We start from the raw sequence: 26,298 nt of genomic DNA, 5'->3' as shown, positions 1-26,298 counted from the left end.
TCTCTCATTTTCCTGCTTGTGCATGTATCTGTGCATGCAAAAGGGGAAGGAGAAGAAACATTCCATCCAGTAGCAATCTCACCTGGCCTACCATATTTATCTGATTTGTAGCTGGTCTCAGAGGGCCATAAAAATCAATAGCCTACAATTCCTAAGGAAGGAAAAAGGCACCAGGACCTCTCTTCCCCCGGAGCCCAGTGAACAGGCAGCTTCCTATTCCCAGAGAGGTAATATAGCCTGAAAAGATGAAGCTCCAGGGCAATAATTTATGAAACTGTGGTAGATGTGCCTTCAGAGCCAAAAGGGAAGGGAAGAATCTAGCTGTCTACTTATAATTTAGCCCCCTTCATTGCATTTTCTGTCTCGCCTCTCCTAGCCTATAGGAGAGACAGCTTAATGTATGGATTTGTTTGCTTGTTTATATACATGTGAGTTGGGTGGGCAGAGAAAATACTGTGGGAAAGCTAAGTGGAAGAAATAAGCTTTGCATTTAGGTGTGCGAGTAGTTAGCTCAGTGGTCATTCTTGCTTCTTGCTGGAGAGAGCTTCCTATTGCAGCTCTGGGAAGATGCATAAATTGATACACTGTGAGATGCCTAGCTACAGAGTTTTAGGACCATGCTAAGGAAGTATTGATGCTGAAGTCCAAAGGCAGTTCACAAACCCTAATTTATATGGCACCAGTGAAATGAAGCTTATCTCTGGGGTGGGAGGGCAGCAGCCAGCCAGTCTGCAACATATTGTATAATAGAGGGGGACAAGGGAAATTCTGGCCAGGGACACCCAGTCAAATGCCTACTCCTATGAAAATTGCCATGATGCATCTTGGAAGCCAGAGGGCTTGTCTATACTTAAAACACCACACCTGCTGCAAAGTTAAGGGTATAAACCCTATAGGAGAAGGGTGATAGCTGAAATTTAAGTTCCACTGTGATATTTCTATAGGTTTGTAGAAAACTTGATTTTGGCGCATCTTAAATTTTGGGATGAATTTAACCTCACAGCATCACTAGGTTTTCACTGGAAATGCCCCTTCATGGTAATCTATGCACTGCTCAGTGGATCTACTTCAGAAAGATGAAGGACAGAACCAACCCTGCTAGGATTTGAACTTGTCACCCTAAGAAGTCTAGGTGCTATATAGTTGAACATATTCTCCTCCCACCTGCACACTGTCCATCTGCTGGGGTAGGATGCGAAGGAAATCATCAGGAAGGTTGCCTAATAATGGTGGATTCCAGTTCCTGTACCGTCTGTGCACCTGAGGACCACTGGAATTGGGTACATCAATCCTGTAGGCCAGGGAAAAAAGACACCGAGATGAGAAAGCAATCATTTCAGCATTCTGGCTCACTCTGCAAACTCTAAGAACCCAGCTCCTCAAGGTGTGAGTGCCCTCAATTCCCAGTGACTTGATAGGAACTGAGGGCCAACCTCAAGCATTCAAAAAATCACATCAGCCATCATCCCCTTCCCCCAAAAGATCACAAGCTTGGCTTTAAAATAATTTTAAACTAACTAGTTTGGAGTTCTTTTTATTTGCCATTGAGTTTTTGAGCCTTTCGGTGTTACCACTTTTTCAGGCTTTCCTCTGCTGGACATTCACACTTTGTTTTGTTTCAGAGTAGCAGCCATGTTAGTCTGTATTCGCAAAAAGAAAAGGAGGACTTGTGGCACCTTAGAGACTAACAAATTTCTTTGAGCATAAGCTTTCGTGAGCTACAGCTCACTTCATCGGATGCATTCAGTGGAAAATACAGTGGGGAGATTTATATACATAGAGAACATGAAACAATGGGTGTTACCATACACACTGTAAGGAGAGTGATCACTTAAGATGAGCTATTACCAGCAGGAGAGCGGGGAGGGGGGTGGGGTGACGGGGGACGAGGGACGATGGGGGGGGCCCTTTTGTAGTTTTAGTCAAGGTGGGCCATTTCCAGAAGTTGACAAGAACGTCTGAGGAACAGTGGGGGGGGGGGGGGCATAAACATGGGGAAATAGTTTTACTTTGTGTAATGACCGATCCACTCCCAGTCTCTATTCAAGTCTAAGTTAATTGTATCCAGTTTGCAAATTAATTCCAATTCAGCAGTCTCTCGTTGGAGTCTGTTTTTGAAGTTTTTTTTGTTGAAGAATTGCAACTTTTAGGCCGGTAATCAAGTGACCAAAGAGATTGAAGTGTTCTCCGACTGGTTTCTGAATGTTATAATTCTTGACGTCTGATTTGTGTCCATTTATTTTTTTACATAGAGACTGTCCAGTTGGACCAATGTACATGGCAGAGGGGCATTGCTGGCACATGATGGCATATATCATATTGGTAGATGTGCAGGTGAACGAGCCTCTGATAGTGTGGCTGATGTGATTAGGCCCTATGATGGTGTCCCCTGAATAGAGATGTGGACACAGTTGGCAACGGGCTTTGTTGCAAGGACAGGTTCCTGGGTTAGTGGTTCTGTTGTGTGGTGTGTGGTTGCTGATGAGTATTTGTTTCAGGTTTTGTTACTCAAGATTCTCAGATAATGACACCAGGAACTGAGGTCTTAAGAAAATCATCAAATATTGTGAGAGTTGGCAACACTGTGAGAGTTATGCCTTAACTATGTAAATCACACCCACCCAACCCCACAAAGTGCAGCACTGCATAATTGCCCATGAGCGTTCCTCTGCGGAAGGGAGGAAGAGAAGAGAAGGGAGGTGTTTTCTTCCTTCAAACCCTCAAGCATAGGGCCAGAGCTGAGGCAGGATACCAGACTTGATAAGCCAAGTGGCGTGACTGGATGTGGCAACCTGTAAGGGTAACATGAAGTGAAGTTTTGTACATTTCAGTCCCATTGAAAGAGGATGGAGTTGACGGTTAGATTCCAGTAACTGTAACTGTTGACGGTTAGATTCCGCCAGAGGGTGAAGTTCAAGAACCAAATGGAAGTGACCCCTGCAGTGTTGTAATGGCCACTACAGAGCAGAAGGCACATCACTAACCAAGAAGTCCTTTGACCTGCTCTGTGCTAACCCTACCACCAGATTGCTTTGTAAGACTGGAAGTTGCAGCAGACTCTTTTGCATGTCAAATCTGTCTGCTTCAGCAATGGGTGAACACCAGAGGCTTCAAATGGAACCTATGAATGTGAATCAACAGCACCCAAGGCATCACTATCAGCGCTGTACGCGGATGGCAGGCAGTCTAGGTACATGGGTAGCCTGTATCCTCAGCCCTTTATCACATTCTGGGTGCACAGGCCATGCCTTGCTCACCACTTCTTCTATCTTCCCCTATAACCACACTCAGATAATGGGACATGGGACCTTCCTGCTCAGCCATTTCTTGCCTATCAGTCTGTTAACACTTTCATTTGCAATTTCATTTGGTCAATTCTTTCTGGAGTTCTGATGGGGCTGTTTGCCAGAGCATTCCCCAGAATCACAGAACGCAGACACAGAAGAGACCCATTAGGTCACCACGGCCAGGACTGTCCCTCATTGTATCTTTCCTAATGATTTATCTTGTTTAGTTTTAAACACCCTGAGCACTGGACCCCATTTCCTTGGGGGAGGCTATTCCACAGACTAATTGAACCCACTGCTAGAGTGGGGCTGCCTGCATTTCTGGGAGTTTGAAATTGGCTTCTTTTATTTTGCATTTTCTGGGGGAGGGGGTTTCTTCTGGGATCTTCATCTCCCCCCCTCCCTCCAAATCTCCCCATATGTGGGACAGGCTTTGCCTCTGTGTCAAGGATTTCCCCAATTAACAGCCTCCCAGGAGAAGTTATTATTTATCTGTCAAAGTCAGCATACAAGGTGCTTTACACAAAGCAAGATGCACTGCTCAAAGAACTGAATCCTTGTCCTGAAGAGCTAACAACCCACAGGCACCAAGAGGCAGGCAGAACGCTGAGAACAAACGCAGAGCGGAGTCTGGATGCTCCTAGTTATCAGGTTTCCAGGAGGTGTTTGAAGCTGGAGGGGCAGCGGGGGCCTGGTGTACGTTAATTGAGAGGAGTACAGGGAAGCTTGAAAGAAGGCACAAAGCTGGCAGGGGACAGAAGAGATGAGGAGGGAGGTGGGGAGCTCCATTCTTGCAGATTTTGTGCTGACGGGGAGAGAACCTATTGCTTTCTCTAAGAGCTCAGGAGCTGTGGATTTTATTTTCAGGGCTTGCAGTGAAGCATAAAAGTCAGCGGAGGTGGCAGGAGGCGATGATGACTGCGTGTGAATGTTAATGTCTTCATTACCACTTACACACGGTGAAGGAAACAAATAAAAGCCTCTTGCCAGGCAACTCCCACTTTGGAACTTCCCTTTCAAACTCTGACTGTACCCATCCTGCAGAGGCACTGCAGGGACAGCAGGAGTCAGCCAGAGAAGAATCATATGGTGTTTGGGTTTGATTAAAGGAACAGGAAGAGCACGTTTCTCCCTCCACCCCCAGGACAATTCTACATCAGTGAATTGCATCACTTGACCCTCCACAGCCACACTCTCTAGAGGAGCCTGCTTCTCTTAAGCCAGCCTCCTTAGCAGCTGCAGATCTTATGGAACCGGCAGAGAAGTGGCCAACCCAACTACAGATCCCAGTACACAATGCTGGGTCAAAAACAGAGTGCCCCATGCCGCCTTCACAGTGACAGATGAGCGTAGCTGGATAAATCCATTTTGTAAAAACCTGGCGCAGCCCTCAGGCTCTCTGCCAATTGTCAAGGCTGCCCTCAGGTCAGTAATGTGTTCGCACCTCTACGCAGAACGTCAGGAGGACAGCCACTGGTATCCCCAAAAGGCAATTTCAGGGATACAGTATATAGCAAACAGTTGTGAGGTTGCACTGACAAGCTATCTGATTATATATATCTATACACACACACACACACACACACATCAATATTATGCCTTATGGGGGAAAATAAGCTTTTCTCACCTAGATGCACTGAAAAGCCTGTTAGTATATCACAGAATAATGGAAACTAGAGACAGAAAAAGACACCAACAAACGTAATATATATTTAAGTGCCTTCACAGGGAGAAATACCAGCTACAAAAGGGCTTTTTCATCTGGGTCAGAAAGGCAGAACAAGAAACAATAGCTGGAAGTGGAAGCCAGACAAATTTCAGTTAGAAAACAGGCCACTTTTAGCAGTAAAATTGAACAAACTACCAAGGGAAGTGGTGGATTGAGTCTTCAGATCAAGACTGGATGCCTTTTGGAAGATAGACTTTAACCAAGCAAAGTTACTGGGCTCAATGCAGGGGTAACTGAAGTTTTATGGCCTGTGATATTCAGACGATTTAACGGTCCCTTCTGGCCTTACACTCTATGAAAACATATCAAATCCCGGGCCAACTGGAACTCCCCAATCGTCACAGTGATACACATCCCATAGCCACTCAGAACATCACCGCAACAAAAGGAATAAAATTTGGATCCTCCTGCTCCAGAAGTCCAGGCCTCTTCCAGCCGAGCTAAAGGAGAATCTCAATGAGCTCTCAGCAGTATAGGGCTCATTACACCATTTAGCACTTTTGATTCCACCACATCTACTAGGTCAGTGGACAACTATTACAACTTGGACATACCTACTGGCCAGTTCATTTTAAGCTCGTCTAATCCACAGTACAATTTAGCGATTGCTCCTCTTCCTCTCATATGGAAATGACAGAGCTCAGTGTCCAGGTTCATAAGCAAAGCATAGCCTCTGTATCACAGGAGGCAAGGGGTAAACCACCCTCCAGATGTTGGGTTGGCCACACTTCCACCACATGAGTTACTGTCTGCAACACTGCTCCCCAGTCGCAGCACAGGGAGGAAATCCATGCCTGTATACGGTTGCGGCTACTCTGGATGAGCCAGAGCGTACCCTGTTGAGGCTGGTCCACGATCTACGATTAAGTGGACAAAGAGGCAGGTGCAGCGATGGACTCCTGAATTTACTCAGTGTGTTAGACTCTCTCTTCCACCGATGCTTCCACTCTGTAAGAAACTAGTTTTCAGCTGCCTGGTGGTACTGACCATCCACGCATGGTACTCCTCTAGAGCAGTGGGTGAGCTGCTTTAGCAAAGGAGTGTCAAGACATCAGCCACTGTCTCTCACACCATCTGCAGAAGTGGGATTCCTCCCCTGAATGTAAGCAGATCTTGGAGTTGGTGCTGCAAGTTGTTTCCTGTTTGAAAATGGGGCACCAGTCAACCAGAAATGTAATAGGTTGATTTTCAACTGTCAGAGCTCTCCAAGCAGACTTGACGGTCATGGCATCTTGTCAAAGGTCTGCCAGAATGTGCACTAACACAGACTGGAGTATAATTCAACCAGCCACTAATAATACAAGTGGCCAAATTCAGCTCTGTGTCGACAGCCTAAGCGTGGCAGCTTCACCCCAGACCATAGAGCAGTTTTCAGTTGAAGCAAACACCAGGGACAGATGTATGAAGGACCAAAGGGTTGGCTCCACAGGAGGTTCCCAATAGTTTTCACATCAAGGTGGTACAGGAAGAGATCTTAATTTTCAGGTGTTCCCAGGGAGCGTGGCATGTCAGGTTATGGTCGAGTTTTACTTCTGAGTACATGACAACTGATTGCTAGGACATACTGAACAATGAATGAAGTCTGGCTTTAGTGCCCGAGGAATGCAGTGAGCTGTCTACATTTAAGGACATATGTGCTATTTCTATAGCCACCATCTCTGTTACTCTACATTTTCTGACTATAAAATCTCTTTGTTTTCAATGATGAAAAGCAATAGGCTCAATGAGAGAAACCACCTGCTGTTGTTTAGATGAAACAACAGCTCACCTCTTTTAGCTAATTTTTGACATTCCATTCAGCCCATGAGTTATTTTCTGAGCCTTTCAGCTGTTGAGTTTCTAGAGCCTTGCAGACATTTTCACCCAGCTGTGATCTTCATTCATCCCCTCTGGCTTTATCTCACCCAATCCTAATTAACTCTCACCAGCCAACTCCACAAGAGGCCAGCCAAAACGCAGTGAAGCACCATTTGTGCAGCCTCGGAATGTGTCTGGCGCATCTGCCTTTCAAAAACACTCAACCTCTGGCCAAAGCAACATGGTGAAATAGAACATATGACAGACAGCAGCGAGGACAGTGTATTGAACGGTGTGCAAGCCCATCTAATTAGCAACACAGGAGAAAGGATGGCTCTTTTCCATTCATGCTAAGTTTTCTAGGGGGTAGGCTGCAGGACAGTCTTTCACCCCTTCTGGTGGAACATTCCATCAAAACCTACTGTGACTATAGGAAGCGTGAAAAATTTTGTGCTGCAATTGCACTAAAAACTTTGCTCATCCGGGTTTTGATTTTGCGTCTGGTGCGGTTTAGATCCAGACCCATCCTGCTCCTCCTACAAAGATAAGACTCAAATATAAATGGTTCCAATTTTTGCTCTCCTGTCGTAAACACCCCCACTGAGGCAGCGAGGTTCCTGGAGCTGTCAGAAGCCCCATCACTAGTGCTTCGCGCTTCTCTTAGCCACCAGTGCCTCCTCCACAAGGCAGCGTACACAACATCATCACTAGCCCCAAAAGAAAGCAGCCTGGTGTTTCTGTTACCTACTAGCTTGCTTCATTTTTATGAACTGGCATTCCTGTGGGTTTGATTCACTACCATTTCAAGTTCAGCAATGTTCCAGCCTATGTGGTCCGGCCCTCTCAACTATCCCTATATCAGCAAGCCAGCATGCACAGCCTGGCATTCCCAAGCACACTCAGATATGGGTGGGAGACAAAACCTTTTGTTAAGGAAACAAATTCACTCTAGTCTGTAAAAGGAAACTATAGGCAATGAGATAAACATGTTGAAATGCACTTGCTCCACCCCAACAGTATCCTTTCAGAGATTCAGAGCGTGACCCCAACACTAGCGGCTCCCCATTACGGTAACCCAGAACAAGCTTGCTCCTGGCTATTTCCTGCGAGACAGTGGACTCATGCTGGGTGGACTCTACGCTGTGGCTCTTACCTGGGAGGGGGGCTCGGTGGAGCTTGTGGATACTGCCGGTCAAAGACATGCATATCATAGGCAGGGGGCGAGTAGACAGGAGGAGGCTCTTCATCTGAACTGTCCGGTTCCAGCGTCCGCTCCAAAATCTACACAAATAAATGATGGAGAGAAAATAAGAGACCAGTCACGGGTCAGCAGAGGCGAGCCTGGACAATGCAAGACATGCCTAGGGAGGCCCGATCCTCTCCTCTCACATATACAGGTGTAAATCAGGAGCAACTCTATGGATGTCCATGGAGCTGCACTGGTGTAATGTCAACATGGGACCAGAATCAGGCCCATCACATATTTTACATCAGGCTAATGTGGGGGCTGCCAAACCCAGCAGTGTCCCTTTAAGACACACTGTAATAAATCAACGAGGAGTCCTTGTGGCACCTTAGAGACTAACAAATTTATTTGGGCATAAGCTTTCATGGGCTAAAACCCACTTCATCAGATGCATGGAGTGAAATAAATGTGTTAGTCTCTAAGGTGCCACAAGGACTCCTCATTGTTTTTGCTGATACAGAATAACACAGCTACCACTCAGAAACCTGTAATAAATCAGTGGGTGGGAAACTTGTAGTTATCAGAGATAACTTGACCACCTAGTTGAAAAATGGCTAGCTGAATACATATCATCGCTACTCCCTGAAAGGAAGGGGCAGGGATAACATCTCTCCCATCACACATGTTGTAATAAGACACCAGGACTCGGGGCCTCAGCTGATCAGTTATAGTATTTATCACTGGTGAAACTAAACAAGCAAGGCAGATACTGTACAAGCACCAGCAGGTAGGGTGGGTGCATTTCATTTTGGTTTTTAAGAGCGTGCAACAATTCTTGCGCAAACCAGGGTCCCAATCTTGAAAGGTGCTAAGCACTCAGGGTTGGATTCTCAAAAGCACCTCAGCCATTTAGGCACACCAGTGCCACTGAAAGACAATGAAGTTTGCACGCTTAAGTGATTTTTGGGGGGCAAAAAAAAAAATCTCTCCCTCAGAAACTTCTGACTTCTATGAAAAAAGTGAGCACCTTCCAGGATCGAGCAGTTGGCATGGCAACTCCTGGCAGGCTGCTGACTGTGGCCTTCCGTGCTGCAAAGTGCAGTCACTCCTGGTGTCGCCTTTATCTCTCTCTCTTATAACTCCCTCTCCTCACAGCGTAGGGAGAGTCTGCAGTTCACACCCCGAATGGTGTGGAGGTAAACGCGTTCTCCACACCTTTGCATTGCTCTGCACATGCAGTCCTGCGCTGGGAACACAGACCCCGCAATGATGGCCACAGTGCACTGAACTGATTTTAAACACAGGCTTATTTTTCTCTGTTAGGTGCCCAGCTCCTCTATAATCTCTCTGGGGAGGAACATGACCAGGCAAGGAGCTGCTTCTTGACCTCCTCTAAAAGTTGATGCTTCCAGTGACTGTGTCTTTAATTTGATTCTAGATTTCTGCATCTCTCACCACAGCAACGTCACTTATGAGCTGCCACTGAAGACCAGGCATCTCGGTTCCAATCCCCACGATGCCCTCCAGGAACGGACTTCACAAAGCGCCTGATCCAAAGCTGGGTGAAGTCAATGGAAGTCTTTCCTCTGACTCAGTGGGGTTTTGGCTCAGACCTCAAGTGCCTTTTAAAACAAACTGATCTAGCTGCATGCTTCACTGTTTGAACCGTGCACTCGAATGTGTGCCTGCCTGACTAATCAAACTGAAACCTGCTTCTGAACTTCTTGCATATTTTACTGATTGGCCTCCTGACCTACTTTACAAAACCCAGAGCACTGCATACCTTGACAACTAACATGCACCTGGGAATGGCTCTTAAAGAGTTACTTGGTGCTAATGACTCAGTTCATTTAGTGCTCCTTTAGTGCAGAACAAGATACAGAATGTGAGGCCTCCTCTATGCCTAAAACTTAGGTCAACCTAACTACATGGCTCAGGGTGTGAAAAATTCACATCCCTGAGAGACATAGTTAAGCCAACCTAAGCGCCAGAATAGACACTGCTAGGCTGACAGAAGAATTCTTCCATCCACCTAATGACTGTCTCTCAAGAGGGTGGATTTGCTATAGCAAAAGAAAAGCTCATTCCATCACTTTAGTGTCTACACTACAACGCTACAGCAGTGTAGCTGCCATGCAGACGTAGTAGTGCAGACATACCCTAAGGCCTGGTCTACACTAGAAAATGAGGTTGGTGTAACTATGTTGCTCAGGTGTGTGGACAATCCAGTTAAACCGACCTAACCCCTGATGTAGGCAGCACTAGCACCTCTTGGGAGGTGGAGTACCTACAGCAGCAGGAGAAGCCGTCCCATCAGCATATGTAGCATCTTCGCTGAAGCACTGCTGCTGCACCGAGGGGCACTGGCTGAAGTATGTAGGAGAAGTGCCTGAACAGTGCCTGCTTGCACCATGCTTGGGACAGGGCTAAAGGTATAAGACCTTCCCTCTCACAGGCGCTAATTTCAACCATAAAATTAGCTACAAAAAGAAATACACCTTGCTCACCAGCAAATTGCCATGTAATATCAGTGGGTATGATGAGGAGTCCTTGACTGTTGTTAATAAACAATTTGCACTTTTACAGCACTTTACATTAGAGGATCTTATATTGCCAAACTAGCATTAATTGAGTCTTCCAACTTCTGCATGTGAAGTAGGTAAGTAAGAGGCCCATTGACTGTCAGTGGGATTTTGGCTCCTAAGTGTCCAAAGCGCTTTTGAAAATGAGATTTAAACCCCTTAATCAGTAGGCATAGGGCACAGGAATGCCTTTCAATATCTGGGCCTAAATGATTTGCCCAAGGTCACACAGTGATGTCAGTAGCAGAGCTAAGAAAGCATGCAGGAGTATGAATTCCCAGTCCCCTGCTTTAATCACTTGTCAATGTTACTTTGCTATAAATATCACCATGACACATCACGTCATTAGATGTCTATGCGGTTCCTTGGGAGGGGGGAGGTGAATGTGCACCAGTGGCAGCTCCAGGTGCAAATCTTAGGTATGTAATCCTCTGCAATTCTTCTCAGGGGCACATGCACTCAGAAAGGGCACTTTTAAAAGTGCTCCCCAGGCTTTGGCTCTTGCTACTAGCCTGTTCACTGAAGTGCGCGTGCCCTCCGGCTTTGGAGGCCCCAGCTGGAAACAGTCCATGTTCTAGGGTTTCCCCAATGGACTTCATCTGGAAGATCCAAGGGTAACTGTGAACAAAAGGCAGGGACGTTTATTTTACTTAGATATTTTTTCAACAACGTCCCAGGTGACCCAACGGTGGAATCACCACTGGAAAGACCAAGATGAAGAAGAATCCAAGAATGAGAAAATTTTCTTTTTAAAAGTAGACAATTTGCAGAACACAGCCTGCTTTCTTGATACCTGATGCAGGCACAATGCAACTGGAGGCAGGAGGAGGAAGGGAAGGAGGAGGAGGATGCGCATGATGCCTGTAGCATACAGAATGATATGGTTAACAAGGATCTAGGTCCAAGTCACAAAAATACAACTCCCTCCTGATTGCATGACTCCTATTAGAGGAAATTAGACCCCCAGCACCTGCAAGGTCCCATTGCCTTGACGTTGGAAGCCACAATTCTCTTCTTAGAAATCCTTGTCTTGTCAGGTTGTTTTTAATCCATAAATAGTCGAAGAGCCTCTTGTAATCTGAAGCCAGTTTCCAGCTGCCCTGAACACAATCTGCCCTTGTCAGCTTTTGCAGGTAGAACTCTCTGCTCTGACTCTTCCTGCCCACCCACCCACTGTTCTTTTCTTCCTACTTTTTGTTCCTATGAAACAAAGCTCATCAAAATAGAGTGAGTGGTTACACCATCAGAAAGTGCAACACAAAAACAGCCTCTTTGAAAAGCAACTGAAGTTTTCAGCCACATGCCTTTGCATTTTGCCACTCAACATGCCTTAAAAAGTTACTTGTTTGCAGAGTAACTTTTCATTCCAATGAGTCAAAGTTACATGCACGGTTTCCACTCTGATATGCGGGTTCTAGTGCATGCAGACCCAGAGAATCCCTTCTTAAACTACTTCACCATAGTTTCTGCACCTCACTATATGTTTTGATAGTATAACTGGAAGTAAACATATGAAGGCCACTAGGTGTGTCTGTGTGCTTGCACAAAGTTCCAGATGGAGCATGTTCCCTGGTAAACAAAGTAGACAAAGCTGGAACTCAAGCTGTGTGGAAGTCTGTTTGTATCTTCAGTTAATAGCTTTTTCAATAAACACTTCCTGTTTCAGTAGATCTCTGATTTTCTCTTGATACCCTGTGTCCACCCACCATCCATCCAGTTATGGACTGGAAATCTGCTCACTCTGGCTAATGAGACAAACTAAATGGATGCCCCATGGAATTTCCTTTCTCCATCCTTTCCCTCATGCACTCATGTCATCATTTTCTACTAAGAGGTTAAAGAAAGTAAGTGTTGGGAGTCAGAACTTTAACTCTGTTTCATTTTTATTATTGACGTCGGAACATACCGCTGTTTTTCTTATCAGCAGACATAGGAAAGGGATGGCTTGCTATGCCCCAGCACAGGGAACTCACCAAGTGAGACTTTATGTGTACATGTGATGGCCACTATCTTGGCTGCCACCAGGGATTGAACCAGACCTGAAACATGAGTATCTACAGCTCAAGGTGAAGAGACAGGCTCTATAACTGGGGGCTGTAACAGACTCACATCCTCTGTAAATAAGACACAGAGAAAGGTATACAACACACACACTGAGCAACAGAGAACTCACACACTTCATGCCCACACGGGGGGAGGGAGAGCTGTAAACATGCATTAAGAGCAAACTAGACCCCCCATAACATTTAGATGCATCCTCACTTCACCATCTTGGTTTCCTTCTAGGTCATTAAGTATTAGCTATGCTGTTCCTAGTTACTTTGCTTCAATGTTTTGCCTTCTCTTTATCAGATCTTGCATTTGTCCTGCTTACAGCAAAGAAATCCTGATCATAGCTACTCTTCAATCTCAAGGTACATGCGGAATGCGGAAATGAAAGAGCATAGAACTGAATACAGAGAATATGTTAAATACTTGTTGCCGACATTTCCTGTGACAATAGCATTGCAAAGCTGAGACTCTTTAGTGCACTTCTGCTCTGAAAACTAAGGCAATATGACTACTACTTACTCAAAGGATTTGCTTCCTTCCTTCCTCTTTAGTGACAAAGATTCAATTAACTCAGTTCCAAATGTAGGGCCAAACCATGGTGATGTTTCATGCTCTCAGCACCAGTGCTATTGGACCAGGCACTCTAACTGCACCTTCTCATGGCATATAAACAACGCAAGGGCTGCCAAATGTAATCAGCTTTGGTGATCACCCTCCAAACTGCAGTTGAACCAATCACAAAGGTAAAAAAGAATGTTTATATTCCACTACCAATCCACCTAGCTCTTGAGGGACAACCTAAAACTTCAGAATACACTGAAGGTAAAATATGACATGAGAAAAGAGATTCCTTTAATTAATACACTGTCTGGATATTATACCATTATACCAGTATAATATACACATGTACATTTCTTGAATGAGCAGACACTTCCTAAATATATATATATTAGAGAGAGAGAGAGAGAGAGAGAGAGAGAATGCACCTCAAAGAATGAAGTGCAGTGCTCCATGAACATGTACATAATTGTCAAGCATGCGAGTAGTCTTATTGACTTCATTGTATTTATACTGTACTGGAAGTTTAAGTGTGTGAAGTCAATGTACTTGCACATAGGCACATGATTTCAGTGGGACTATTCACATGCTTAAAAGTTAAGTGTGTGCTCAAATGCTTTGCTGAATTGGAGCCTAATACAGTGTCTTTCATCTGAGGATGTCATGGTGCTTTAAAGTGCTGGTAAATAAAACCACACTGTAAAGCGGGACAGTATTATAATCACTATACAGGTGGGGAAACTGAAGTACAATGAGGCTAAATCACTTGTCTCAGGTCACACAAGAAACGCTGATAACAGAACCCAGGAGTCCAACCACATAGTCCCTGTCTATAGACAAGAACTCCGATCCTTTTCCTGGATGCCAGTGAACAAAGACCCCAACCCATGCAAGATGCGGGGGTAATGAACGTTACCTCTGGGGGAATACTGTCATCTGAGTCCGAGCTGTCATCATAACCACTGCCGTCTAAATTCATCTGTAAGAGCTGGTCAATGGTGGCATCCACAGCTCCATTGTTAGCTCTCAAAACACATTCAATAATGTCATAATCCATATTGGGGAACATAGTCTTGAAATCCTCCATGGCCTGGTTGAACTCCAGCCGTCGCACCTGCCTGGTGGGCCGGCTGTTGTTGAGTTCCTGGGTGGAAGAGCTGTTCCTTGAGCTGCCATTGCTGCTGCTCCGCCGGAACAGGCTTGTCATTTTTGAGAGCTGTTTTTGAAAAATGTTTAATCTTTTAAAACCTGCTGTAGAAATTAAAAAAAAAAAAGAGAGAGAGAGAGAGACTATAAATCCTAGGTGAGGAAGAGGTGGGAGGGGAGGGCGCCACCTGTCGGCTTTGTGGTCAAGAAGCTACATAGCCATCCTTTAGCACTACTGCCCAGTAATCCAGCACACAAAGGGGAGACATCCAGGATGCCTCAACAGAAGAGCAGGGATTGCTGTGCCAACATGGAGGGGCCTGGTTCCAAGCAGTTCTCCACTGGAGTCCTGTGCAGGACAGGTCTTCAGCAACACGACAGCCTCCTGAGACACTGGAGCATAATGTAACCTGGGAACAAGAAACAAAACATGCTTGGAACAGAATTGTGGGAAAAACAGATCAGAACTTTTTTTTAATAGAAAGAAGGGGGGTTTGGTGGAAAGATGTGGACTTCCCTCTAAATATTTCTGGAAGTTTGTCAAAAATTATCTTGAAATCATTGAGAGAAAGAGAATGTGTGAAGCACCTGGTTTTCAGTAAATGAAACATTTCAAAAAAATGTCAAGAATGTTTCTGATCAAAATTTTGATTTTAAAAAAATAAGTGGGGGGTGGGAAGGAGGAAAAAAAATAGTGAAAATGGGTGCGTTTCCAACCCTCTACTGGGAAACAACACAATTTAAAAAAATAAACAAAACAAAACAAACACCCTTCAGTTCTGACCAGCTCCATTCACAGAACACATAGGTCATTTACACTATGTATGTCTATTCTGCTTGGCCAATAGCAAGGCCATGGGGCTTAACAAACAGTGTCACAGTTGCTAAAGACTGTTTGTACCTATTAGCTGTTAATTACCTATTAGCCTGTCACAAAGTCTAAGGCAGGAGACAGTTCCCAGGATAGAAGAGGACGCTGCATATATTAAACTGATTTAATAATTTTATTAAGATGATGTTAAAATAAAAAAATGGTACAGAGTTTAAGAGTAGAAGTTTCTGGTTATCAGGGAATAAGGTACAGATTATCAAGGGGTGCAAAATTCGGTTTAGGATCAGATGGCATAAGAAATACATAATCTGCAATATCCCTGACTGGGGGTAAAAGGTTAACGGGTCAAAGTACAGACACTGAGATATGGGGGTATGTTGTTCATATAATGGCTATGTTCAGGTGTGGAGTATAATGAGTGGATACGATGATGAGGATGGATTTACCCTCATTTGGTGAGATTTAATATTCAGTGAGATTATGGTTCCAGTTCATATGGTCCAAAGGAAAAAGTCTCTCGGTCTCTTTCTCATAGTTGATGCACTAATATTACATTCTACCTTAGCCACATTAAGTCCAGATAATAATGAGACTTATCTCAAGGACCAAGCAGGAGTGAAACAAAGCTGGAAACGGGGCCTGGGTCTGTCAAAACTTTGGACGCATCTCTCCAGCCAAAGAAATACAACTGGTACGCAGATACCACAGTAATGGGCATCAGTAGACAGAGAAATATACTTTTACCTCCTAGGCTGTGTCATAAATATAAAGGGAAGGGTAACCACCTTTCTATATACAGTGCTATAAAATCCCTCCTGGCCAGAGGCAACATCCTGTTACCTGTAAACGGTTAAGAAGCTCAGCTAACCTGGCTGGCACCTGACCCAAAGGACCAATAAGGGGACAAGATACTTTCAAATCTTGGGGGAGGGGGGAGGCTTTTGCTTGTGCTCTTTGTTTACGTGGTTGTTCTCTCTTGGGACTGAGAAAGGCCAGACAGAAATCCATCTTCTCCAACCCATCCTAATCCAAGTCTCCAATATTGCAACCAGTATAGGTAAGCCATGCAAGGCGGATTAGTTTATCTTTTGTTTTATGTGAATTTTCCGTGCTAAGAGGGAGATTTATTCCTGTTTTCTGTAACTTTAAGGTTTTGCCCAGAGGGGGATCCTCTGTGTTTTGAATCTGAATACCCTGTAAAGTATTTTCCATCCTGATTTTACAGAGATGATTTTTACCTTTCTTTTATTTTTAATAAAATCCTTCTTTTTAAGAACCTGACTGATTTTTCTATTGTTCCAAAATCCAGGGGTTTGGGTCTTTGATGATATTGTAACCAATTGGTTGGGATATTATTCTCAAGTCTCCCCAGGAAAGAGGGTATAGGGCTTGGGGGGATATTTTGGGGAAAGACTTCTCCATGTGGTCTCTTTCCCTGTTCTTTGTTTAAAACGCTTGGTGGTGGCAGCATACTGTTCAAGGACAAGGCAAAGTTTGTACCTTGGAGAAATTTTTAACCTAAGCTGGTAAGAATAAGTTTAGGGGGTCTTTCATGCGGGTCCCCACATCTGTACCCTAAAGTTCAGAGTGGGGAAGGAACCCTGACAGGCTGGGAGGAAAAGCATGACTAGGCGGACCACAATTGTGTTTTTGTGTCTGTCAAGTCCTGGCTTCCAATGCCGTTCTAACCACTAACCCACACACTCTCCCTAAACAGCACAACACTGTATTTTCAAATATTTATTAACATTTCACAGCGACTAAGCAGACATGTTTATATGACACTTATGGAAATGAGCACAGTTATCTGCAGAGGGAGCTTCAGAGGGAGATTTTAAAACTGTCAAACATTTGTATAAAACACAGTCACTTGGATTTGCTATTGAGAAAGAGCAGTTCAGTGTTCTCATTCAGAACAAGAGCCGCAAAAGGAACAGGCGTCACCACAATTTGGATAACACATTGCTTTACTCCCCTTTCCAAGTCATCATATCTATCTTCTGGCACGGTTATAAATTCCTCTTTAATAAATCCCACCTTGATACTTTAGAAATTCATGAGAATAACAGCTCTAAGGAGGAGGTTAGTATGCTTTTAAAAAAAAAAAAAAAAAAAAAGGAAGTACTGGATTCCCTAATCAAAGGAATGCGATAACTTCCAAGAGAATGTGTCCAGAAAAAAAAACAACTGTGCAGCCAATCATTCATATTATAGTAGCACACAGAAACCCCAATCAGTCATGGACTCAGGATTCTGATGTGCTACAAACACAGAACAAAAAGATGGCCTCTGCCCCAAAGAGCTTACCATCTGAACAAACAATAACGGCATTTTCTACCCCAAAGAGTTACAATCTAAATAAAACCATTCAAAATCTCCAACTGCAGTGTTATTATTTATAGATAATTAAGTGTCTCTCTAAACAGAGAAAATAAGTAAAACCAACTTCAACAATTTCAAAACAGCAGATAAACACCTTGCAAATATGGCAAATCAAACATAGGGAAAAGTCACCAAATTCAAGATTGAAATTCACTTTAAAACATAAACTAGGACTGTCAATTAATCGCAGTTAACTCAAGTGATTAACTTAAAAAAATTAATCACAATTAATCGCAGTTTTAATCACACTAATAAACAATAGAATACCAATTGAAATTTATTAAATATTTTGGATGTTTTTCTACATTTTCAAATATATTGATTTCCATTACAATGCAGAATACAAAGTGTACAGTACTCACTTTATATTATTTTTATTTGCACTATAAAAATGATAAACAAAACAAACACTATTTTTCAATTCACCTCCTACAAGTACCGCAGTTCAATCTCTTTATCGTGAAAGCGCAACTTACAAACATAGATTTTTGTTGCTGTTACATAACTGCACTCAAAAACAAAACAATTTAAAACTTCAGCACCTACAAGTCCATTCTGTCCTACTTCTTGTGCAGCCATTCACTAAGAGAAACACATTTGTTTACATTTACGGGAGATAAAGCTGCCCGCTTATTTATAGCATCACCTGAAAGTGAGAACAGACGTTCGCATGGCACTTTTGTAGCCGGCATTGCAAGGTATTAACGTGCCAGATATGCTAAACATTCATATGCCCCTTCATGCTTTGGCCACCATTCCAAAGGACATGCTTCCATGCTGATGACACTTTTTAAAAAAATAATGCGTTAATTAAATTTGTGACTGAACTCCTTGGGGGAGAATTGTATGTCTCCTGCTCTGTGTTTTACCTGCATTCTGCCATATATTTCATGTTATAGCAGTCTCGGATGATGACCCTGCATGTTGTTCATTTTAAGAACACTTTCACTGCAAATTTGACAAAAAGCAAAGAAGGTACAGCATTCAACCCAAAATCTGATCGGGACAAGATCTGGAGCATGCTTTTGGAAGTCTTAAAAGAGCAGCACTCCAATGCAGAAACTAAAGAACCCAAACCACCAAAGAAGAAAATCAACTTTCTGCTGGTGGCATCTGACTCAGATGATGAAAATGAACATGTGTTGGCCTGCACTGCTTTGGATTGTTATCGAGCAGAACCCGTCATCAGCATGGACGCATGTCCTCTGGAATGGTGGTTGAAGCATGACGGGACATATGAATCTTTAGCACATTTGGCACGTAAATATTTTGCAATGCTGACTACAACAGTGCCATGTGAATGCCTGTTCTCACTTTCAGGTTACATTGTAAACAAGAAGTGGGCAGCATTATCTCCTGCAAATGTAAACAAAACTTGTTTGTCCGAGCGATTGGCTGAACAAGAAGTAGGACTGAGTGGACTTGTAGGCTCTAAAGTTTTACATTGTTTTATTTTTGAATGCCGTGTTTTTTTTACATAATTTTACATTTGTAAGTTCAACTTTCATGATAAAGTGATTACACTACAGTACTTGTATTAAGTGAATTGAAAAATACTATTTATTTTATTTTTACAGTGCAAATATTTACAATAAAAATAAACATAAAGTGAGCAATGTACACTTTGTATTCTGTGTTGTAACTGAACCAATATATTTGAAAATGTGGAAAACCTCCAAAAATATGTATATAAATAGTATTCTATTATTGTTTAATAGCATGATTAATTGTGCGATTAATTGCAATTAATATTCTAATTGCTTGACAGCCCTACCATAAACAGATTATATAGCTCCTGCCTCTCATTTGGAGACACAGGGCCAAATTCATCTCTAGATTAACTCCACTGATTAACAGACTTACACCAAGGACAATTTTGGTCCATAGTGTACATTTTCAAGGGCTTTTTCTTAATTGGCACGTGGAGAGTTCAATACAACTGTTCCAGAAATTATATTTAATGACAAAAGAACCCAAATCAAATTATTTTAAAATAAAAATGTCAGAAGGACCTTAGCAACGTCATGTAATCAGATTCAAAACCATTAGGCAGAGCTATATAGCCTCTTAACCTCTTAAGTCACCCACGCATAACTGTTTGATTATCATGTATATGTATTATGCATGAAAGTTATGTTCCTTATACTAACCAGTTCATGTTAGCAATAAAGCTGCAGGCTTTTACACCTTGAGTTATTCTAAGCAATTTAACAGGCTGCACAGAGTAGCCCAGTATCCAAGCAAAGAACAATGACAATGCAGTAGAGATCCCTCAAGGGAACTGTACTAAGCCCAACAGAAACATTAGACGGATGCACTTAATTTTGCACTTCTGTTTGAAGTCTCTTTTCAAAACAATGCCCTGTTCTGTCACTGATGCCTCATGGGAGCACTCTGTTTAGTAAGTATTCTGGGGTGCACCCATGTCCCCCTTTTTTTCCTGTCTTATTTTGTATTCTGCATTGTAATTGAAATCAATATATTTTGAAAAGGTAGAAAAACATCCAAAAATACTTACTATACATTCATATTCTATTATTGTTTAACAGTGCAATTAAAACTGTGACCTAATTTTTTTAATATTGTAATTAATCGCAGTCAATTTTTAAAATCATTTTATGACCCTAATTATTTGTATTACAGTAGTAACTATAGGGCCTCATTGTGCTAGGCATTGTATATACATATACTGAGAGGCTGTCCCTGCTCCAAAGAGTTCACAATCTAAATTAGTGATTCTCACCCTGTGGGCTGCAGGCGGCTTGCGGACCAATCAGCAAACAGTTGTGGCCCACGAGACATCCTCAGGGCCATACAGGTAGTATATATGTTGCGTGGATGCAGCCCACATAACACATAGAAAGCTGCATATGCAGCCCACAGTGGTAAATAGGTTAAGAACCACTGACCTAAATGAACAAGACAAAGAGGGAGTGGGAGTCAGGAACAGCACTGTTCCCATTTTACAATTAAGGAACAGGAGACACAGAGATTAAATGACGGGCCCAAAATCACCTAAGAAGTCTGTGGCAGAGCACAGAATTTAACCCTTTTGGGAGGCCCAGTCCAGTGCCTCAGCCATAAGATTATCCTCCCTCCTCAATGAAAAAATGGGATCTTTGTTTATAAGCATTCATCCACCCCATCCTCAGATGAATGCCTAATCCTAGCACAATCATACACTCTGTGCCCCATCTCCACTAGCTCTTAACTGCATTACAGAGCCACGCATAAACTCAATATAAACATGGTTTCAAATGAGAACACGTCTACACTACAACAGCACCCATGTTTGGGGCGGGAAGGGGGGGCACTGTTGCATGGCTGTCCTCTGGTACAATTACATATGGTTTTGTACGGCAACGCAGATTGGATTGAACCATGTTTAAACTGTATCCGCAAATATGCACAGCCCTGCACCATTAACCACCACGCGGTAAATGGTTCCTTCAATTCAGCTATGTTTGCAGCATAGACAGGACATTAGAACATGCAGCATAAGGAAGGCTCTAATGCAGCGTTTCTCAAACTGGGGTCTGCGGACGCCTGGGGGTGCCCGAGGTACTCCAAGGGGTCCACGGGCCCCACTGATCAACTCCTCCCTCTCCCTCGATCAACTCCTCCCACCTCTATCTCCCAGAGGCTACTGAAGCCAAACCGGGAGATTTTAGGCACTAAAAGTCTGGCCACACAGTGGGTCCTGTGCCGCTCCTGGAAGCAGCCGGCACATCCCTGTGGCCCCTGGTGCAGGGGTCAGGGGGTCTCAGCAGGCTGTCCCCACCCTGAGTGCCAACTCTGCAGCTCCCACTGGCTGCAGTTTCTGGCCAATGCAAGCTGCAGGGGCAGTGCTTGCAGGCAGTGGCAGCACGTGGAGATCCCTTGGCCCCCCCCCCGCCTAGGAGCTGCTGCCTGAGAGATATGCCAGTTGCTTTCGAGAGCTGCTCGAGGTAAGCGCTCCCCAGCCAGAGCCCATACCCCCTCCCACACCCAAAATTCCCTCCCAGAGCCTGCACCCTGCACCCCAACCCCCTGCCCCAGCCTAGTGAAAGTGAGTGAAGGTGGGGGAGAGCAAGTGACAGAGGGAGTGCGTATGGAGGAAGCGGGGAGCAGGAAGAGGCGGGGAGAGGACTTGGGGAAATGGGTGGAGTGGGGGTGGTGCCTAGGGCTGAGTGGAGGGGTTTGGAGGTCCCCAAAAAATTTTAAATCAAAATGGGGGTCCTCACATTGCTAAAGTTTGAGAACCGCTGCTCTAGTGTAAGTACCTGTGGGACTAGAACCTGAGATCATCGTGGTTCTGGGCCACCAGCACTTACACATTGCCATTTGGAGCTCATGCTGGGTTTCTGCTGGGTGACCCTGTAAAGCTAAATACTGCAGGAAGTTCCACCTAGTGGAGCCTTGGCAGCCGCCTTGCAGCTCACTGATTGATCCATGCCAGTATATAAGCCAGGAAATCATTATAGGGAGCTGTCTGAGCAACTATGAAGACTAGCCGCTTATGCTCCAGACCTTGCATTACCATGAACCTTAGACTCTGGCTCCTGACCCCAGTTCATCCCCAACTCCACTACTTGCTTCCTGTCTGTAACCTGATGCCTGACCCTGACTTCCTGGTATCCTGACCTGGCTCAACCCCAATTCCATTGCACGTCTCCTGCCTGCAACTCAGTGCCTGACCCCGACTTCCTAATACCCTCACTTGGCTCGACCCTGACTCCATGACATGTCTCCTTATCACAGCTTGATAACTGACCAGTCATGTTGGCCGCCCCCGGCCTGGCCTTGACATCTAGCCCTGGAGTTGTGTGACACAATCCATATTGGGGGGGAACGACACATTTTCCAACACAGGATTCAGGATAGTGGGGGCTTGCTCTCTTTGGCATCCATTGACAAATGCGATACTTCTATCTCTCCAAGGTTGGTTGTTGTAGGGAGTTGTGGGTTCCCACCCAGCTGGCAGTCAGTGTGTAGGGACAAGGTGGGTGGGGAAGCGGGCAGTAACCTTATATGCTGGTAGCCTCAGGTCACTGTAAACAGAATTGCCATCAATCCATCCAACGTGCTACATAGTAACTGTAATAAAATAAATTATTGTATACCTCATTCCCATTGTACAAATGGGGAAGCGGAAGCATAGAGAGGGGAAAAGGACTTGCCCCATGACAACGCTGGAAACAGAACCCAGATCTCCCAGCTCCGGGTCCCTTGCCTCTCTCCAAACATAATATGAAAGGACAGGGAGGTGCCAATATGACTCATGAGGAATCAGTAGAACTTCCTGTATCACATTACTACTCAATCAAGTTCTGCTCCCAACCAACCTGCCCTCCCTAAACTACCCCCAACAAACTTTCCCTGAGTTCTGGCCCAATATAGCAGGTTAACAGCAGGGCTCTGAAAATCAGGGTTCATGCAGGGACAGTAAGAAGGCTGTTTTGTTGTAAAGTTGTTCCAATCATCAGTGCAGGAAGCAGTACAAACCATGTCCTCACCCAGTGTCTGATAGGTCAGCCAGTGTTTACTGAGTCTCACACCAAAGCACCTAGCCTTGAGCAATATGAGCTGTACCCTGCACAGGTCTTTGAAGAGAGATGTGCTTACTGCAAACAAACTTTTCTACATGGGAAAGCACTTATTACTGGGCAAATGGTAAAGCCAGACATATGTTAACTGTGACATTTCACAAATGTATTCCTCTGCTGGAATTCCTCCTGCTTTTTGAATTTACCACACTGGGATTTTTTCATTTCTCACATTCCATCAGATTTATCAATTAATCTTCCACCTACACTACGAAAACGAGAGCATTTTGGTTTTGTTGCTGGTTTCTGCTGTATATATAGGACACTTTTCCACTAGTTCTTTGAGAAGGAAGGTCCCTGTTTGGATTTTATTTTTTTATGGTTAATCTCTCCTCAGACTGTTGCCCTAAATCCAACCTAAACTAATTTGTTGCCTTTCCAAACCAAGGTTGAGATCCTGCAACTAGAACCATGTAGGAGCATCCCTGCACCCACACTGATCAAATTGCAGAACTGGGGCCTAGAATTCTGACTGCCTATTTATTAATAATGGACCAGGGCCCCACTGTGCTAGGTACTCTACAAACACAGAACAAAAAGACAGTCTCTGCCCCAAACACCAAACAATGTAAATAGTACAAGAGACAACAGATTCATACAAATAGTCTGAGAGGGAAACAATGCAACAATATTGTCAGCATGATACACTAGCAGCTTAACTGTTGTCAAGTTTTTTTCTAGGCTTCATGGCAGAGAACAGCGAGATCCTGATGTCAATTTCATTGAGAGTTAGGAGCCACTCAGCATCTTAGAGGGCTTACCCTATACTTTGCAACTTCTACCCAAAAACTGAAAAGGGCTTGACAACTGACAAGCATTACATCTCAAGTATTTTGCATATGGGGAAACTGAGGCAAAAAGTTTAAGGGACTTGATATAGACTTGCTGTGTGATCTTGGGCAGAGCCAGGAATGAAACCCAGCCCTTAGGTCTTCCATTTCCTTGCATTAGCCACTAGATCATATTTCTTTCCCCTTGTTTGTTCAAAGGCATTAAGTCAGGTAACTGTCAACGGAACCCAGGCCTACATGTTTGGTTGTTAACCTGTTGAACATGTAGCAGTTACTAAGAGGCCTGTCCTGCTTCACCATCTGATTATCTGACTCCAGAAAACAGCGAAGTACCATGGTGCATAATTGCAAGAGAGTGGAATTCCTTTGTCAGAGAAACCGTGGTAACCAGTGAGGAAACATACATTTTCAGTGTTACATTCTGGCCCCTGGTCCCCCTTCACACTTACATTTTATTTTAAACTACCAAGACAGTCGCTAAGGGAGATTTGAGTGCAGTTCAGAAAACCTAATGTGCTGATTAGATAAAAATACGTATTACAGATGTTTTTAAAAGTAATGAATACTAAAGAGAAATAAAAGCAGTGGCGAGCCAGGATATCAGCTATGATGTAGTAACTACACAGAGCGCTACAAATACTTTGATCTCTGAAGTCAAATAACAACAAAATATCTCATTGGTGCTCCCACTTGCTAGGCTGATGGTATCATGTCAATTCACATTATAAACCAACACATCGTCATTATGCTTTCCTGATGCTGGTGAAAGAAGGGAAAAAGTAATAACAGAGTCTCTTTAAACCCACCTCAGAAAAAAACTGAATTGGCAGAAGTCTCTTCTTAATGAATTGATTACTAACCTCTGACCAGGGAACAACAGGAATCTAGCGATGACCCTAGTGACATTTGTGGTCAAACTGTGGGAATTCTGCAGGGGATCTTGTGTACTGTTCTGATCACCCCATGAGACACAAAGAAGGCCATTCAAAAACATGTTTCAGAGTAGCAGCCGTGTTAGTCTGTATTCGCAAAAAGAAAAGGAGTACTTGTGGCACCTTAGAGACTAACAAATTTATTTGAGCATGAGCTTTCGATGAAGTGAGCTGTAGCTCACGAAAGCTTATTCAAAAACATGGCAGCTTAGTATAAAGAACAGCTTTGTAAAGACAAAAATTTAGTCTTAGAACCTCAATATTCCAAACATTCTATAAAAAAGGGTGTCTCTTTTGGTTGCTTGCTTACTAGAACTCAGTGGTTGTCAATTGAATTCATCCTAGAAGACAAGTGGAATTTTAAGCACCTAGAACCACACAAAGAAAGAGCAAGCGACCTCCACTGATTGGGTGTTAGTCTGCTCTTTGGACAACAAGGGAAATCAACAGCTTGCTTTATACTCCATGGCAAAATGCATATGAATATGTCACTTGAAGGTACATTCAGACCAGAGTAGCCACTGCTGAGAATATAGTAAATTGCTTGCCATATAAGTGTCTTCATACACTGGGCCAAATCCCATGTCCTTACTAAATCTCTGATCCCAACATTTGTGGTCACAGTCTGCCCACATGGAACAACTTGTAGGACTGAGACCTCAGGATTTACACATTCCTTACTAGGACACAACTCCCATTCACTTCAGTATTTAGCCCCCAGCTTAGGAAAGCATTCCTGTTCAGGATGGGAGCTTAAGCACATGTTTAAGTTCCAATGCAGTCAATGATACTGTAGCATATGCTTAAAGTGAAGCACCTTTTCTGAATTTTTTAAAAATTTTCTTTATGATCTTGTTTCTGTAAAAAGGGCCCCAGTGATAAACTCTTTACTTTAAATAATGTATCTTAAACAAAGCCAGTTGATATTATCTGTCTTTGTCATATAGGGGCATCTAATTTAGTATCCTTTAAAAAAAAAAACAATAAGTTATGAGGTTTAGCCTTGTTTAAAAGATGTTATGCCTGATGCAACTGTGGAAGGTCATTTAGTAAATAGAGGTAGGATAAAACAAACCCTACTCGCTACCCATCTAACCTGTATTATATTGCGGGGGGGAATTATTTGGGGGAACTTCTGTGGCCTGTGCTATACAAGAGGTCAGCCTAGACAACAACAATGGTCCTTTCTGGACCTAGAATCTAAGAATTGCTGCATGCCTAATACTATCGTGCTCAGATAAATTATTTACATTGTGCCAGAGGTCCCTACTCAGAGGTGCTTACAGTTTAATTTTACTTTAAATGGGTCTTCCCTTTCCATGTGTGGGTGAAATCTACCATGGTCAAAGACCTAGCTCAAAAGCCCATGCACCCTTTTTTGATGGTTTAATTTGTGCATAACCCTTGCACTGGCCCTCTGCACAGGGGTGAATTTCACC

The 26,298-nt window shown here is 43.6% G+C and overlaps 1 protein-coding gene across 9 annotated transcripts in view; it reads right to left on the bottom strand.

Annotated features, from left to right (window-relative positions):
• Nucleotides 1-26,298, bottom strand: part of CUEDC1 (CUE domain containing 1) — a 125,018-nt gene that overhangs the window by 17,461 nt on the left and 81,259 nt on the right. For all 9 annotated transcript variants that reach the window (XM_037880552.2, XM_043531103.1, XM_043531102.1 and 6 more), the window contains 3 exons: nt 14,108-14,747; nt 7,967-8,094; nt 1,165-1,291 (listed from right to left, as the gene is read on the bottom strand). In XM_037880552.2, the coding sequence (XP_037736480.1) occupies nt 1,165-1,291; nt 7,967-8,094; nt 14,108-14,398 (546 nt within the window). In that variant the 5' untranslated portion in view covers nt 14,399-14,747. The remainder of the gene's footprint in view (nt 1-1,164; nt 1,292-7,966; nt 8,095-14,107; nt 14,748-26,298) is intronic.

This window comes from Chelonia mydas, chromosome 17 (genome assembly GCF_015237465.2).
Source record: "Chelonia mydas isolate rCheMyd1 chromosome 17, rCheMyd1.pri.v2, whole genome shotgun sequence".
Classification (NCBI taxonomy): Eukaryota; Metazoa; Chordata; order Testudines; family Cheloniidae; genus Chelonia; species Chelonia mydas.
Note: the sequence above shows the minus strand (reverse complement) of the source record. Positions and strands in the feature narration are given on the sequence as shown.